The 16015-nt window shown below is 46.8% G+C and overlaps 1 protein-coding gene across 1 annotated transcript in view; it reads right to left on the bottom strand.

Annotated features, from left to right (window-relative positions):
- INSIG1 (insulin induced gene 1) overlaps positions 1-15264 on the bottom strand; it is a 31838-nt gene extending 16574 nt beyond the window's left edge. The window contains exons 1-3 of the mRNA XM_069647942.1: positions 14966-15264; positions 13123-13492; positions 2063-2187 (exon numbers count right to left, since the gene is read on the bottom strand). Of these exons, the coding sequence (XP_069504043.1) occupies positions 2063-2187; positions 13123-13456 (459 nt within the window). The 5' untranslated portion in view covers positions 13457-13492; positions 14966-15264. The remainder of the gene's footprint in view (positions 1-2062; positions 2188-13122; positions 13493-14965) is intronic.
- Between the last annotated feature and the right edge of the window lie 751 nt (positions 15265-16015).

Genomic DNA, 16015 nt, shown 5'->3' with positions numbered 1-16015 from the left:
CCTCCAACTTAGCCATCTGCATCATAGGCAAAGGGTAAACCAATTATGTTTCTGGTTATTCAATCAAAACGTGTCTTGTGGGTGCACTTTATATGAAGCAACTCACTCTATAACAGTACTGTTTAGACCACGGCGCACAAGGAGGACGTCTGTGCTACCATTGCTATTTTATCAGCTATGGATGTTAAGGTTATTGGAATGTATTGCTAATGTAGGGAAGATGGGCGTCACAATATGTTCCTCTGTCCATCACAGATGGGATTACTGATGAAATGTTCAAGTCTTGGCAAGTGTGTTTCTCAGTTTAGCCATTACCAGTGTGGTAATATGGCAGTAGAAGTGTACATTTATATATGTCCAGGACAAGTGCTACAAAGTCATCATTAGCCAATAAAACGACCATTATTATTTAACAATCCAGCATCCCTCAGCGCATGTCTTTCCCTGGACCTGGGGTTCAACCAAAGTGCACGCTGCACAGAAAGGGGAAAGTAGGTTTCTTCCCAGATAGGGACTGCAATTGTAAACAAAGATACTAAATGCACAAGTATTTTCTTTCAATCTTTTGCTGTATGAAATACAATTGTGATACACTTCATTTATATTGAGTGAAGGCAGCAGTTAGCAAAGCCTAAACCCGACACTTGGGTATATTTCATAGAGAAAAAAACATAATGGTGCCGATGTAAAAAGCTGAATGTAAAAAGACCAAGCTAAGTCTACAATACTGCATTATCATTTAGGATCCCCCAAATTAATAGCAGGACAGAGATGACAACCATGCCGATATCCCCCGTTTCCTTCGACCTTAAATCACCTGCGATGTGCGAGTTAAATAACGTGCAAGTACAAAATGCAATAAGGAATTAAAATGCCATTCTAGGAACGCACAGAGCGTTATCTGAATTTAGGGATGCATTTTTTTAGATCATTGCCAAACATTATACAACAGTAAGGATGGCGGACAGAGACAAAAAGGTGTAATGTACATTGTGTAGTTTTGACTTAATTCAATTAGTCTGCAAATATATTCTTCTAGGGCAGTTGATATATTGTGGACGTCAACAAGCCACATAAGTCCTGTACAGATAGCAGCTGTCATAGAAGTAGTATCGTAAAAAAACAGGTGCTGTACAATGAACAGTATAGTGTGTGGTGTTCAGTTGAGAACAGATTTTTCAAAAAAGAATGCAATGTGAAAGCGAATAATGGTACATGCCATAGGGAGCATGAAGGCGTACCCGGATACACTGCACAGTCGTTTTCTTACGACTTTACGATTCTCGTTGCATTGTTCCAATTTTAAAAACATGGCGGCCAAGTGATTTACTCAATCACACGATTTTTTGAGCAAGTGACAAAGCCGGGGATAAGAAATCATTTACAGGTCAATAATTTAGTCACTAGTCCGAATCTAGAAGTTTAGTGGCTAAGCGACCCTACACCATTTTATTTTGTTCATAGCCATGCAACTGATCCAGTGTAGTAGTTTGATAGCAGGAACAGTGTTCTCTTTTCTGCCTGATGTTAGTACTGCATTATATTGTAATGATTCCATTCAAAGAAGTGCTTTGAAATAAGACATCTTAATGACGGGTGGGTTGACGTTTAAGACATGCCAACAGCAGGGTTCGAAATTGCTCGGAGCTACTTAGCTCCTGTTTCTACCCTAGGAGAGCCTAGTTAGATTGAAATCAACAGTTAACAGGAGCTACATTTGGCTCCCTAGACCAGTTGGTGCCTTACAAACATGCATATGTGATATTAACTTTGAATGTTTCGGAATGTAAATAAAAAAGAATTAGGACACAATTAAATATAATGGATCATACCTAATGTGCATCTCATGTGGTAGTTAGAATTGCAGGGTACTTGAACCAGGGTACGCAGCGGTAGCTCCCACCAGCTGGGTGACGAACCCTGCAACAGGCTGTTCAATTGTAGGGGTCAGTACCAGTGTAGGGGTCAGAACCAGATAGTTTCAAAAATAAACCATGTACTTTAATTTAGAACCTTAGAACGTATTCACTTTTAAATAAATTCACAGCTAATTGAAGGATACAGCACTCGCATGGTTAATTCCAACAAAAACGGCGATGCAGCGCATTACACTGGCCCATTCTCTTTTGAATTTGTGTGGTTCTCCAAGATGGCTGTCAATACAAGGGTACAGCAGGCCGACAACAGCTGTAAAATAATTAAAAACAATGCATGTGTTAAAAGGGATTAGGATTGGTTTTCGATGTTCATAACAGTCAATGATGTTTTTCGCACAGTATTACAAAATACAATGGTTTCTGGTAATGGTGTGCTTTTGGGGTTCCGGTGTCATGACCCGAGCCAGGCAGACAACTTCAGGCAGGTTTGTTCCCCTCAAGTACATCCTCACACGAGTAAAAGGTTTGCATACAGTACATTTTTTTTTTAAATCTGTGCACGTGTCACATGTACCATTATAAGGACTTCTCCAAAGGAGTTTGCTGGTGAATCAACAATGCATTTCAGGTATTTATTGTGCATTTGTAAGGCGCTTATACATCAAGAAATTGTGTCAAAGCGCCCGCAGGGCAAACAGGGTGGGCACATGGGAACAAAAAAGGCAAATAGAATAAAAGTAATGAACAGGAAAGAGGGCGTCCTATTAGGCCTTGTGAACATTCGGAGCGTGCAAGTGAGAGAGAAGGGAATGGGAAGGGGGTAAGGGCTATGAGTTCCACAGAGGGACGGTCCAGGGAGTCTGTTGCGAGCAACAGTTAAATGCCTGGCAGAGATCCCTTGGTAAAGAGTGATCACCTGCCAATAAAATAAGTGCAGGACTGTGAGACAACACGGCCAGTGGGTGACCAGGGGCCAGTCCTGGCAGGGAGCGGAATGCTGAGGCGATTGGGCAAAAGGCCAGGACCCAGAATGACACATACGGGCCCTAGCCACCAATCACAGTGACTGAGGATTAGCACAGGAAAGAGGGGGGTGGAAGGAGGAGGCGAAGAGGAAAGTCTTGAGGAGCTTCCAGAATTTGAGGATATCCGGCTCAAGGTGGAGAGGAAGGAGTAGGGTGTTCCAGATGAGTGAGCCAGTCGAGGAAAGATCAGCCAGTAGCTCACTGTTTAGAGAAGCGCTTGACAAGTAGAGAGTTGGAGCCGGAGGGGCATAAAGATCTGAAGGGAGAGTAATTTGTGAGAGCAAGTTGTAGATCGTATGGTCCATGGTCCCAGACAGCCTTATGGATGATGCAGAGGGATATAAATGTAATCCTTGCAGCAACCGGGAAACAGTGGAAGGATTTTAGGGCTGGAGAGATACAGTCGCTGGGCTTGAGGCCAAGGATAAGTCTTATAGCCCTATTTTGGATGAGCTGGAGGGGGTGGAGAAAGGAAGCGGGTAGATTAAGGAAGAGGCTGTTGCAGAGTTCGACTTAGAGAGTACCAGAGCTCTAGAGACATTTAGCTTCTGGGGAAAAGTGATGAAAGGAAGGAAACCTCCAAGGAGGTGGAGTTAAAAATGGGCCTTCTTGGCAATTTCCAGGATGTGAGGGAGAAAAGAGAGGAGTCGAAGATGACTCCAAGGTTTGTAGGTTGAGATGAAGGAGAAGAGCCCATGGAGAGTGGCCAGAGTGAAGGGGGGAAAGAGGGAGCAGGAGACCCAATAGGAAGGATCTCAGTCTTGTTGGCACTGAAGCAGAGATCATTAGAGGCACACCAGATGGCAGATAAGCCATCAGGAATGGTAGAGGAAGTAGGGAGAAGATCAGAGGGAAGTTTGAAGAAGAGTTGGGTGTCGTCTGCATAACAGTGGAAGTGGTGGAGAAAGTCAAAATAAGGTGAGCAAGCAGGGCGATATAGACGTTAAAGAGCCATTGTGAAAGATTTGAGCCCTGGGGAGTGCCACACATGGAGATAGAGGTGGGGGAGGAGAAAGAGCCCAGGATGACCTTGGAGGGAAGGTCAATGAGGAAGGAGGTCAGCAAGTCCAGTGCCCGCTCCGAAATACCAAGGGTATCATGGAGCTGTTTTATTAGGATGAAATGGTTGACCGTATCAAATGTAGAGGAGAGATCAAGTAGAATGGGAACAGTGGGAGAGTTAAGAATCAAGAGATGAGAGCAGTTCTGGATGCTCGGAATCCAGATTGATGGTTGTGTAGGCAACCAACAAGCTCAGCATGCTGGGTCAGTTGGGGGGGGGGACCAGCTTCTCCAGGAGTTTCCCGTGGAAGCCAGTGACAGAAATGGTGCGGTAGTTAGCCGGACATGAGGTGTCGGCGTAGGACATTTTCCAGGAGGGGGAGCACAAGACAGTGCTTGAGGGAAGAGGGAAAAGAGCAATTGCAGAAATCGCCACATGCAGGCATGTACCAATATATGGTTTCCAAACGGTTTGAGAGACAATGTGTCTGATTTACAAAAGCATTTTACAGTGGCGCAATCCCATTGGAAAATGCTTTTTTAAATCAGGGCAAATAACTCGTACTCACTCTGACTTAAATGCAGGAGAGGCATCTGATCACACATTAGTTACTTTGAGTAACTCAGACTTATTCCTGAATTAAATCTTCTGAACTTCAATCTTCTTTGTGAATTGGTCCTTCAAACTATATAGAAAAAAGGCTATTGACCCGACAGGGTCAATTCCAGTTGCAGCAATTTGGCAGAAGCGCTTTAAATATGTAGGAAGCGATTGCAGCTCCCATCCACCACGGTGAGTGTCCCTGCTGTTGACCCCCATGGGGCTGTGTTTTTGTCCTAAACCAATTGAAATTTTGCCCACCTGTCCTACGCTGCAGCCTGCTTCCCGACCCGTTGCCCAGTTCCTGATCCCTTCTCCCCCCCCCCCCCTCCCGGCCCTCCCACCACCCCTGATTGGCTATCTGTTTCCTCTCCTGTGCCTTAACTAATGGCTGTGTGCAGTGCTAGCCCTTCCAGCTCCCATCCACCACAGGTGAGTGTACTTGCTGTTGACCCCCCTGGGGCTGTGTTTTTTTGTCCTAAATCAATCGAAATTTTGCCTGCCTGTCCCACGCTGCAGCCTGCTTCCCGACACGTTGCCCAGTTTCTGATCCCTTCTCTCTCCCGCCTCCCACCGCCCCCGATTGGCTACTTCAGTGGCTACTTCAGTGCCTTAGCCCACCTTCCCTGGCAGCCCTCCGCCCGGTAGCCTGCACCCTGCCCTGTGTCCTTCCATACTGTTCTCCCCTTCCCACTCCCTTCCTCTTCTCTCCCCTTCCTAGCCACTCTATGGTGCTCTCTGTCTCTTCCATCTTTTCTAACTGCTTCTCTATCGACTATCAAACTCTCCTCACTAAATCTGGTAGGAAAAAGTTTAAAAAGGACATCCTGGTCTCCAATCCATGCTTCCCTATCGCTAACACCTATACCAGTTTCTCCACCAGGCAAACTTTCCCCGACATCCTCTTGGTCGTTCCCTCGCCAGACCTATGGACTATACATATGGTTGCTGTGCTCTCTCCCTTCTCATCCTCTCCCATTAATGGTGGCACCCGGTGGGAGGCCCTCCTGGCCTCCTTCCACTCCTCTAAGGTCATCATTAATGTTTACTTGAATGGTACTGCCTTGGTCCAAGTCCCTCAAGCCAACCTTCTCCTCTTTGATAGACGCTCCCCGCGCCTCATCAATTTCCTGTCTTCTCCTGCTGTCCACTCTCTCCCCTCCACCTGCTTTCTCCTCCATGGATGCCTTGCCCTTTCCTCTTTCCTCTTCTGCCCCACCCCCGCACCCACTCCGCTTGCCACTACTATACCTCCGCAGGGCGTACCTCTGATTTCTACCCCTCCCCGGAAGTCTTTGAAGGACGGCAACCTTCTCCATATTGCCACTCTTAACTCTTGCTCAGCTGTCAAACTCTGACATCTGCCGCCTCTTGGGGGAACTCGATGTCCTCGGTCTCACTGAGACATGGTTCACGGCCAGCTCTGTCACAAACTTTAACACTCTCCTCCCTGAGGGCTATATGATCCTCTCCACTCCCAGACCCAACCTTTCCAGAGGGGGTGTAGCACTGATCTTCGTTGAGTGGATTCCTGCCTCTGTCATTCCTACGCAGGCCTACTCCTCTTTCAAATGCCTCGTCTGCAGGCTCTCTCTCTCTTCCGGCCAGTCCCTTACTGTGGCTACCATCTATTGTCCACCTGATCAGATCTCCACCTTCCTGAGTGGGCGGACCTCTCTTTTTCCCTCCTGGTTTCAACCACTCAACTCCTCCTTCTTGGAGACTTCAACATCCACCTGGATGATTCCTGTCATTCCACTGGACTCTTTATTGACCTCTGTGACTCTCTCACTCTCTACTCTCCCCTCTGGCCCGACTCACTCTGCAGGGCACACCATCGATGTTCTGATCAATTCAGACCTCCCCCTCTCGATCCTTCTCACCACTCCTCTCTCCTGGAGTGATCACTTTCTCTTTTCCTCCCATCTCACCCTCTCTACCCCTCAGGCCAAGACAACTCCATCACTGCCACCTACCTTCTCGGTTATCCGACCCATGAAGCGTGTGTCAGTTGAGGCTTTCGCTGCCACTTTCTCACCGCCTCACACCCTGACACAGCCCTTTCCATGCTTCACTCTGCTGTATCGGATACTCTCAATGTTCTTGCCCCTGTCATGAGGATCTGCTTGATAGCCAAAGCCAAGTGCAACTCTTGGTACGACTCAGACCTCGTCACCCTTAAACTCAAGTGCAGGGTGGCTGAGCGGAAATTGCGTGCTTACTGTACAGCCTCTGACAAACTGGCCTGCTGCCTGCTGCAAAGGCAATACCGTCTCTCTGTCCCCACCAAGAAGAGAGCCCACATCCAAGCTTGCGTCTACGTGGCATCTAACAACTCGGCTGAACTCTTTAAAATCTGCAAGGAGCTGGCCAATCCTGCTGCAGTCTCTACCTCTCCTGTCCCCTCCCAGGCCCTCTGCACGGCCCTGGCTTCTCATTTCATCTCTAAAACTCAGGACCTCCTGTCCTCACTCTCTTCCTCTCCCCCTCATTCCTCTACTCCCTCTTCCTCTGGCCCTGCTGCAGCCACCTCTCCTCCCGCCTTCTCTGCCTTTCCCCGGTTCTCCTCAGGTGAGGTTTCTCTACAAGTCCGATCTATGAAAGTCTCATCAAAATAGGTTCAGCCCTGTTACTCCAAAACCATCAAGGACCACATCGACACTTTGGCTCTAGCTCCTGCTGATTTCTGCAACCACACCTTAGCCACTGGAGTCTTCCCCTCCCCCAGAAGCACTCCCTTGTGCATCCTCTTCTTAAGAAACCCTCATCTGGCCCTTCCTGTCCAGCTATCGTCCAATCTCCATCATTCCTTTCCTGGGCAAACTCCTGGAAAACTGGCCATCTCCCAGCTTAACCTTCATACTGAATTTGTTGGTTGTCTCCATGACCATCAGTCTGGCTTCAGAGCTGCCAGAAGCACAGAAACTGCTCTCCTGAACATCCATGAAGACCTGCTCTCCAACCTTGATTCCAACACCCTCTGTGTCCTCATCTTACTTGACCTCTCTTCTGCCTTTGACACAGTCAACCATGCCATCCTGCTCAACCGTCTCCGGAATAACATGGGTATCACCGATCAGGCGCTGGCTTAGCTTACCTCTTTCCTCTCCGACCGACCCTTGCAGGTCCAACTCGAGGTCCTTCCTCTCCTCTATCTCTACCTGTGATGTTCCCCAGGGGTCTAACCTCTCTCCTTGGCTGTTCAACCAATACCTGGCACTTCTTGCCCACCGCATCGCTGCTCTCTGCCCCAACTTTCAGTGCTATGCGGATGATACTCAACTCATTTTCAGGCTCCCTTCTGCCACCTCTTCTCCTTCTCTCATCTCTGACTTACTGTGAGCCATCCAGGAGTGGTGTGCTGCCAAAGATCTCTGCCTTAATGCCAGTAAGACCGAGATTCTCCTCATCGGCACACCTGCTCCCTCCTTTCCTGTCACTCTCTGGCCGGACTTTCTTGGTTCTCTTCCTGCTCCCACCTCTGAGGCTAAAAACCTTGGGGTCATCTTCAACGCCACACTTTCCTTCTCTCCTCACATCTCTGACGTCTCTAAGAAGTCACACTACCAGCTGCACCTCCACAGAGGTATTCTTCCTTTCCTCTCTTTCCCCCAGATACTCACCGTCTCCAGAGCTCGGGTTCTCTCTAGGCTTGACTACTGCAAAAGCCTGTTTCTAAATTTGCCTGCCTCTACTCTTCGCCCTCTGCAACTCATCCAAAACAGGACTGCAAGACTTATCCTTGGCCTCAAGCCCAGCGATCGTATCTCTCCAGGACTGAAATCTCTGCACTGGCTCCCATTGGCGGCGAGGATTAAGTTCAAAACCCTCTGCATTGTCCACAAGGCCTTCTGGGGCCTGGGACCTCAATACCTTCAACTCGCTCTTTCTAAATATCTTCCTTCTCGAGCTCTCCGCTCATCTGCCTCCAACTCCCTCAGGGTTAGTCGCTTCACCGAGCAGTGAGTTGGTGGTAGATCTCTTTCCTCTGCTGGGGCCTCGATGGGGCCTCCCTCCCTCTCTGAATCTTGAGAACCATCTCCGGTTCTGGAAGCGCCTCAAGACTTTCCTCTTTGCTTCTGATTTCTCTCTTGCTCTCCCCTGCTAATCTCCTGGCTGAATCTGAAACTGCACTGGTTACCTGGCTACCCTCTGATCTCGGGCCCAGGTCCCCTCCCTGCCAGTTGCACACCTGCACTGCCCCCTGGTAACCTCTGCACTCTGGGACTGTTTCTGTATCCCTACAGCTCCTACTAGCACTTGACGCCCGATGTCTGCACTTGCCTCCAGTTGGCCGCACTTTTATTTATTATCTTTATTTATTTTACTGTTATATGTACTGCACTGCCCTCTCCCCTCGCACTTTTTCCTGTTTCTCCCTCCCCTGGACGATCTCAATGTCACCTGGCCTAGTAGGACCAGTGTCTGTCTTCCCTCTGTTTCTCCTCCCTTGCTCTGTCGCGCTTGAAACACTTGTGTATAGGCGCGTTATGAATGCCATATCATATCATGTGACATGGAGGTTAGAAAGACCAAGTGTGTATGCAAATTAAAGGCGTTTGTTCACGATTCTCTGGTAAAGTGCCGTTTGGAACATAATTTAAAAGCTGTGCTGAGCGTATAGGGAGGGTCGCTGACTGCAATTTTGAACTATGTGTTTTTTTTAAATTTAAGATGTAATCCATCATCATCGCCCCGTTAACAGAGTTTAAGATTTGCCCTTCTATTTGTTACTAAAGGAGGACTGGGCAATAGTTAAGATCACAGACTGCCAATGACAACATCTTTAATAATACAGGATACCAGGTTTACTTTGATGTTTTGACAAACCGTTAATCGTGCAGCCAATTCATCAAAGTTATATTAGGCCAATTAAAGGAGAAGGCCAAAGTAGGGGCGTGGATTAAGGCATTACATTTTTGACTACTATAGTGGCAAACTTGATGCAGCTGACCATATACTGTTTTTATGTCAGAAAGGTTATTAAACACCAACATAGGGTCAATAACTAAGAAGCACAGTGCTACCAAGGAGGCAGCAGCTATGTTTTATTAACTGGTGAAGATATTCAATTCATTATTGCTTTTCTCTGCTATTTATCATATGTAAACAAAACACATTGTTAAATACTGATACAATCTGAGATGATACTGAGGTTTCTGATTAGGTTAAGATGCAGTTTTATGCCATGGTGCAAGGGTAAATTAATATAATTCAGGGTTTGAAATTGAGATTCGAAGAGCAGGAGCTAAAACTGGCTCCTGGGTATTGCGCATCACCCTGTAGGCAGGCGCTACCACAGGGGATCCAGGAGCTACCAGAGATGTTGAACTTTTGGTCCATTTTGTAAGAACCATTGTGTTTAAATGCATATTAGATGTGTTCTAATTCCTTATTTAACATTCTCAAATGCTCAAAGTTAATATCACACGTACATGTTTGGAAGGCACCAGTGGCCCTATGAGCCAAAGCTCCTGGTAGTTGTTGGTTTCAGCCTAACTAGGCTATACTATGCTAGAAGCATGAGCTAAACAGCTCCCCTCAATTTCGAACCCTGTACATTTTAGATTGTGTACTGAGGGCATTCTGTTTTATTATTGGATGATTAATTCTAAAGGTTTAATTAAAACTCATTCAATAAAGTATTACAACAACAAATCATTTCTGGTACTCGGATTGGATTTGGCGGAATTCTGATATAAAGGCTGTATTAACTTCGGCCTGGTTTAGGCACTGACATAGGCTGAACTCAGTGCTTTAAGTGGCTTGCACACTCAAGCCGTGGCTCTTAGGGGGTATGGCCTGGCGGATGGCACAGGGTCCGTGCCACAATTAGGAGGCAACACTTACCTCACCTGAATGCTGCCTGTTCAGTGATGCCCCTGTAGGAGCCCCGGCTTGATTTTGCAAAAGGGCAGGGGCTCTGGCCTAACAGGCACCATTCAGGCCAGGTGTTTCCTTGTCTTTTAATTGTGGCGCTGACCCCTTGCCAGGCACCTCTTTCACTGGAGATGGAGGGATCATCAACCTCTCTCCGAGGGTGATGATCCCTGCATCTCCAATGAAAGTGGTGCCTGGCAGGGGGTCAGAGACACAATGCAAAGGTAGGCATTTTTTTTTAAAGCATGAAGTTCTCTCTTGCACATGACAGTTTCAGGCTTTGTCCTCACTCCCAATCGAGCAAACACCTACGGCTGGCCACCTGATAACCACTCGCTAGTCCACAAACAAAAGTTTAGGGGACTGATGCCTAGACATCTATTAAGAGTCCATCCCTGACAGTGGAGTCGCCAGGAATCCAATTTAGGAGGGGCACAGAGGGGGGCAAAGACAAAAGTAGAGGGGCCACAGACAAAGGTGGGGTGGGGGCTATGAGAGGGAATGTGTGACGTCATACGCACTGATGCAGAGAGGCTTTTGTGCACACCAACTACCAACACCCCACTGCACCTCCCCTCGCATCAGAATGCAGGCACAAACCATTCAGTGATTAATTTCGTGCACTACATTCTGATTGGAGGGGCTGGCCTCAGCTGCAGAGGGAACTGAACTGTTTTGATTGTTGTGCTTATGAGTCAAGCCAAGTGCTTATGAAGACTTATGACAGCCTCCTTTCACTATTTATTTCTGCACAAAGGTACACTATCCTGTTGTTCAGCTCCTGTGTTGCGTTTCATTGACACTACAGAGAGAGCAGCCCAGCTGAGGTGGGGGGGAAGGGCACAAGGGAGGGCCCGGGATTTCAGAGGGGGGGCGGGCCCTCTATGCCCCGCTCCACCCGCCCCCCCCCCCCTAGCGACGCCACTGCGTCCGAGTCATGCCCGGGGACCCACCACCTGAGACTCCTTCCACATGCTTCCAGCCCGTCAAAGTTCAGAAGCAGTAAGTAGCCCCACCAAGGTCCAGCCATGGGTTACTTAGTGCCCAAAAGATCTGTGGCGGCTTGAAACACCTGCGCATTTACGCATTATAAATGCACAATAAATAAAACATGTAATGTGATCTTTTGGGTAGTAAAGGACCCGATTAAACTATTGCCCAAAACATTTATCAAATCCATAAGGAGTCCATGGAGGGAGAGAGCCCACTATCGGTGTATTTATTTCAAGGGTTATACCAATAATTATTCTCAATAGGCATTTTATTATGTGCTGTCTTCTCGTGTTAAATGAGGAAAAACGATCATAATGGAGCAGAAAGGGGCATGCGAACATCTGCTTAGCTTTTGGTATATAATTTGCTTCTTGGTAAACGTACGGCATCGTCCTGGGGTTTAGTATCAAACATGCCGATTCTAACTTGTGCTATCCAGGGCAGGATGCAAGAACACATGATTACTTCCTTGTTTTCGAGTCTCATGCACGGTGGTGTGTTGGTAGAAGCGTCCAATCGGCAGTCAATCCTACAGCTCACCCGTTGCAGAGCGCACCAATTGCACGGCGGCTTCCGCGTGACGTTACCAGGACCTGCAGTATGCGGTCTGGCAGCGCACGCTGGCAGCTTCGACAGCCTGCCCGAGGGGCACATCCTGTTAACTGCATGCAAACCCCTGCGCTGCTAAGTCTGTATGCAGGCTATGCAGATGCAAACAACGCACACAATGCACCATTACTGGATGATTTATCTACGAGTACCATGCAGAGGCCAAGGAACAAAAGCAATGCATTATCCGTTTACTGTGAGAAGATATTCTAATGTATGGTTCAGTCTAACACAGTCTTGTTACCGAAGACCGAAGGGAGTGCGACTGTGATGGGTCACCACAAGATTTCAACTAACCAGCTTATATATAGTAAGGAACCCTTCTCTCGGAAATAAACGGGACTGCGATGCGACGGGTCCCAGTAGATTAAATAGGCCCCTTGTCAGTTACAGGTCCTGACCAGTTTTTGGTGACAAGTCTACACCCCAGCCCCATTCACTCTTTGCAGACCTCTACATACCCACATAGCTGAAAACGGTACATGAAAATCCCACTTCAATTACACACACCTGCGATGTCTGGGGAGTAAATATGAGCATTGTTAACAAACTGAAGACATTGAATTTGGCATTGCAAAACATCCATAGCGCCCAATGCAGCTTCTTGACACCCAAGCGCAAACACCCATTATTTAATTCTTGAACAAAGGAGTGGTTTGAGGGATACAATATACATTTTAGGCAATGTGAGAGGATTTTGGAGGAAGAAACAAACTAGTGTCCCTTACACATTGGGTCTGATTTTTTTAATGGGATTTGCCCTTTGAAAAAATGCTTTGTGAATCAGGCCCATTGACTACTATGCTGTGCTCTGACAACTGTCTGTAGAATGAGTTTCATAAAGAGCTTAGCAATAGGAAGTTGGAAATTGCACTGCAAACATGCCAAATCCTATAACTGCTCTGGCAAACTTGTCCCTGCTTACTGCTGCCAAATATTACATCTCAAATGCATGCCAAAAACTTTCTAGTGAATGCATGACACAATAAAAACTAGGAGCAGTAATCGAGACTGTGCCTCTAAAGAAGGACCAGAAGCAGTGTTCACATCAATTTCATTCAACAGCAGCACTAGGCATAATGCATAAGATTATACATTATTTAAAAGAAATATAATATATCCCCCTGTGACTCACCAGCTGCTGTCCCACAACACGGTGGCACCCACCAAGCAGAGGAGAAAATTGTGGCAATTACTTCTTCAGGGAAGAGAGTGACATTCCTCTGAATCTGTAGTAGGTTCAGCACCAGGGCCAAGAAGGTGCCAACGATGAAGAGCACCAGGCTCCGCTGCATCAAACTCTGGGCCCGATTGCTGCCAAGGGCCCCACAGGTCAGGCTCAGCAAGGAGTTCACCCAGGTCATGGCTTCCCCAACCTTGGATGCCAGCCAGGCGGTGCTCTTCACACCGTCCTTGTGCCTCCCTCTGGTGCAGGAACAACTCCAGCACTGTCCTTCTAATCTGGGCATTTGTTTAGTACAAGAAAGCTGCAAAGAAACGAGATCCTAAAAAGCAAATTGAGGCCAGCATTAATTCACTGTAATAAGTCCTGCCACCACCCACTACAAAACATCAGTTACAGAGATTCTGGTACAGATATACCAAGTTTGAATTGTAAAAAGAAGTTGACCTTCCATCATTCAGTTTCACCGCCATTGCTCATGAAAAAAATATGCATGACAACACTACTTGGATTAGCGGTCCTGAGGTGCCTTTTGGCACACAAACCTAACCTACAAATACAACTGTTAGTAGATTCCTTACCCACAATCGCGAGGAATTAAGAATATTCACTTCTTTTTTCACAATCAACCAAGACACCCTCCATTTTCCAGTAAGCATTTGCAATAAACTAAACATGTTAAAAAGAAAATTATTGGCCATATATGTAAACTTTCCCCCATCCCAGACCATGATGGACTCCAAAACTTTTCTTCAATTGACTGCTTACATACTAGGCCATTTTAAACGTTTGGACTTGGGTAGTATAATATCTCTGAATAGCAACTACCATATTGTCGAAAGCAAATGTGAAGCCTCTATCGATTGACTTCACATGAACAATTGAAATCCAGCTGGATAGATAAAAACGCAGCAGGTGTTACTGAAACCATCTCGTATTCGGAAACATTTACCAAATCGTTCTTCGACCTTCAGCTTCTTCAGAAAAATTAAACAAAAATAATGTCATGGCAAATCAGAAGGAAATGCGTTTCAGCTAAACCATACCTCGTGGAAACATGGAAGAAATCACACGCAATGGCAAACATATGTATGTACTAATCTTGTCCACAATTATCGGTGCAGGACCAAAACCATGGTCAAGGTGTAGCACGCTCGGCTATAGAAGCCCACCTGCTGGGCAAACTACCACACACACATTAGAGTAATGAGGGCAGTTACAGAAATGAGGAGGAAACGCCCATTTGTTCATAAACGTTTCATTTGGAAGGTATGATAAGTAACTGATTCTCGGGAAGGCATCCACAATTATTAGAAACGACGGTGATTATTCATACAATGCCAGTCGCCTGCAGCAGACAGTCTGGCATACCATGCCAGCAGTGCTGACAACTATCAAGCATGCTACTGTTAGGAAATGGAACTAATCTGTGAGGAATTCCATGGTATTAGTGAGAAGTCTACGTGAAGTCATACTGCATGCATGCAGAAGGTTATCGAACATGCTCTTGGAGTAATGCAGAAGGTTGCCCGGCATATAGAGTGCAGTATGCTGCATTGACATGCAATACTTTGCCAGCAGTACACAGCTGTCGGACCATGCCATCAAAGCAGTGCGCAAGGGTAATAAGCTATTGCATAGCAAAAGTGCTTAACAGTTATTTGTCATGCAAGGGATACGGGGATTCTATGTAAAGTCATGTAATGGTTAGTCCGAGCACGCCATGAGGCAGATGCAGGGCACATCAGCAGGACATAAAAGCTTGGTAATGCCATGTGAGTGGTGAGGTTCCTACCTGGTCCTCGGTCGCTAGTAGAGATGGACAAGCACACAGAAGGAAGACGATGCTGCTGATACACTTTACCCTGTCACAGCAGTGTGCCCCGGTGGGTCGCTACAGGGGGATTTAAATAGCGGCTGCTGTGTCACGTTACTGGCAACATCCAGGTCCCTCCCCTACCGCCTGCACCTTTCTTTCCAAATGCCCAGACGGCGCTGTGGGCAGATAGGGGAGGCCTGCGGGTGAGGCAGGGGGGAATGCCTGCCACCTGCCTATGGGAAGCGCGCTGGCTGGTGTGAGAGCTCGTGGCCAATGGGAGGAGGACTGCCCATATGACGCGCTGACACACCACACTACAAAAACGAAACTGCTTCCAGAGATGGCGCGCGATCATAGCAGAGTGACTGCGCATGTGCAGTACACCCGCCTAGGTTTATTGCCGAGCAATGTTACGTTTAAATTCAGTTTAAAGGTGTCCCTCGTGGACTTCAGAATGTAGTGAGATTGCACTGAAACACACTGGGTACATTGTAAACGGGTACTATATATCACATATAAAGAGCACGATTTTAAAATCGTAATATTAGGTACTTTTTGGTGGTACCGTTGAGGTTTCAATAATGTTTAGTATACTTGTCTGTAAAGTAGTTTAACTCGTGAAGAGCAAATTATACAAGTGATGGTGTAGCATCGATGGACCCCTTATTCGGAGAGAAGTTGCCTTTACAATAAGCGGACAATTAATCCAGTTCAAAATGGCTGTCCACTTCGTTTGTGATGATGCTCGTTCCTGCCTGTCCCATTTTTATTTAAATTCGGACTGCTCTGAACTTCGCAGGTATTGATGTCTAAGCAAGTATTGATCCGCAGAGCATCAATTGCGAGTGAGACGGAGGCAATTTCGGTAGTTTATTCGGGGGCATAGTAGGTAGACTGAAAGTGGACGTTTATCCGAGAACATGAAACTCCCACATAATGTTTACTCCCTTGGCCAAAGGACAAACTGATGTTTGATTAGGTTGCACTCATACTTGCCAACCCTACAGATTTAGGCAGTAGGCTACT

This window comes from Ambystoma mexicanum, chromosome 2q (assembly GCF_040938575.1).
Source record: "Ambystoma mexicanum isolate Mex_15411 chromosome 2q, UKY_AmexF1_1, whole genome shotgun sequence".
NCBI classification, from domain to species: domain Eukaryota; kingdom Metazoa; phylum Chordata; class Amphibia; order Caudata; family Ambystomatidae; genus Ambystoma; species Ambystoma mexicanum.
Note: the sequence above shows the minus strand (reverse complement) of the source record. Positions and strands in the feature narration are given on the sequence as shown.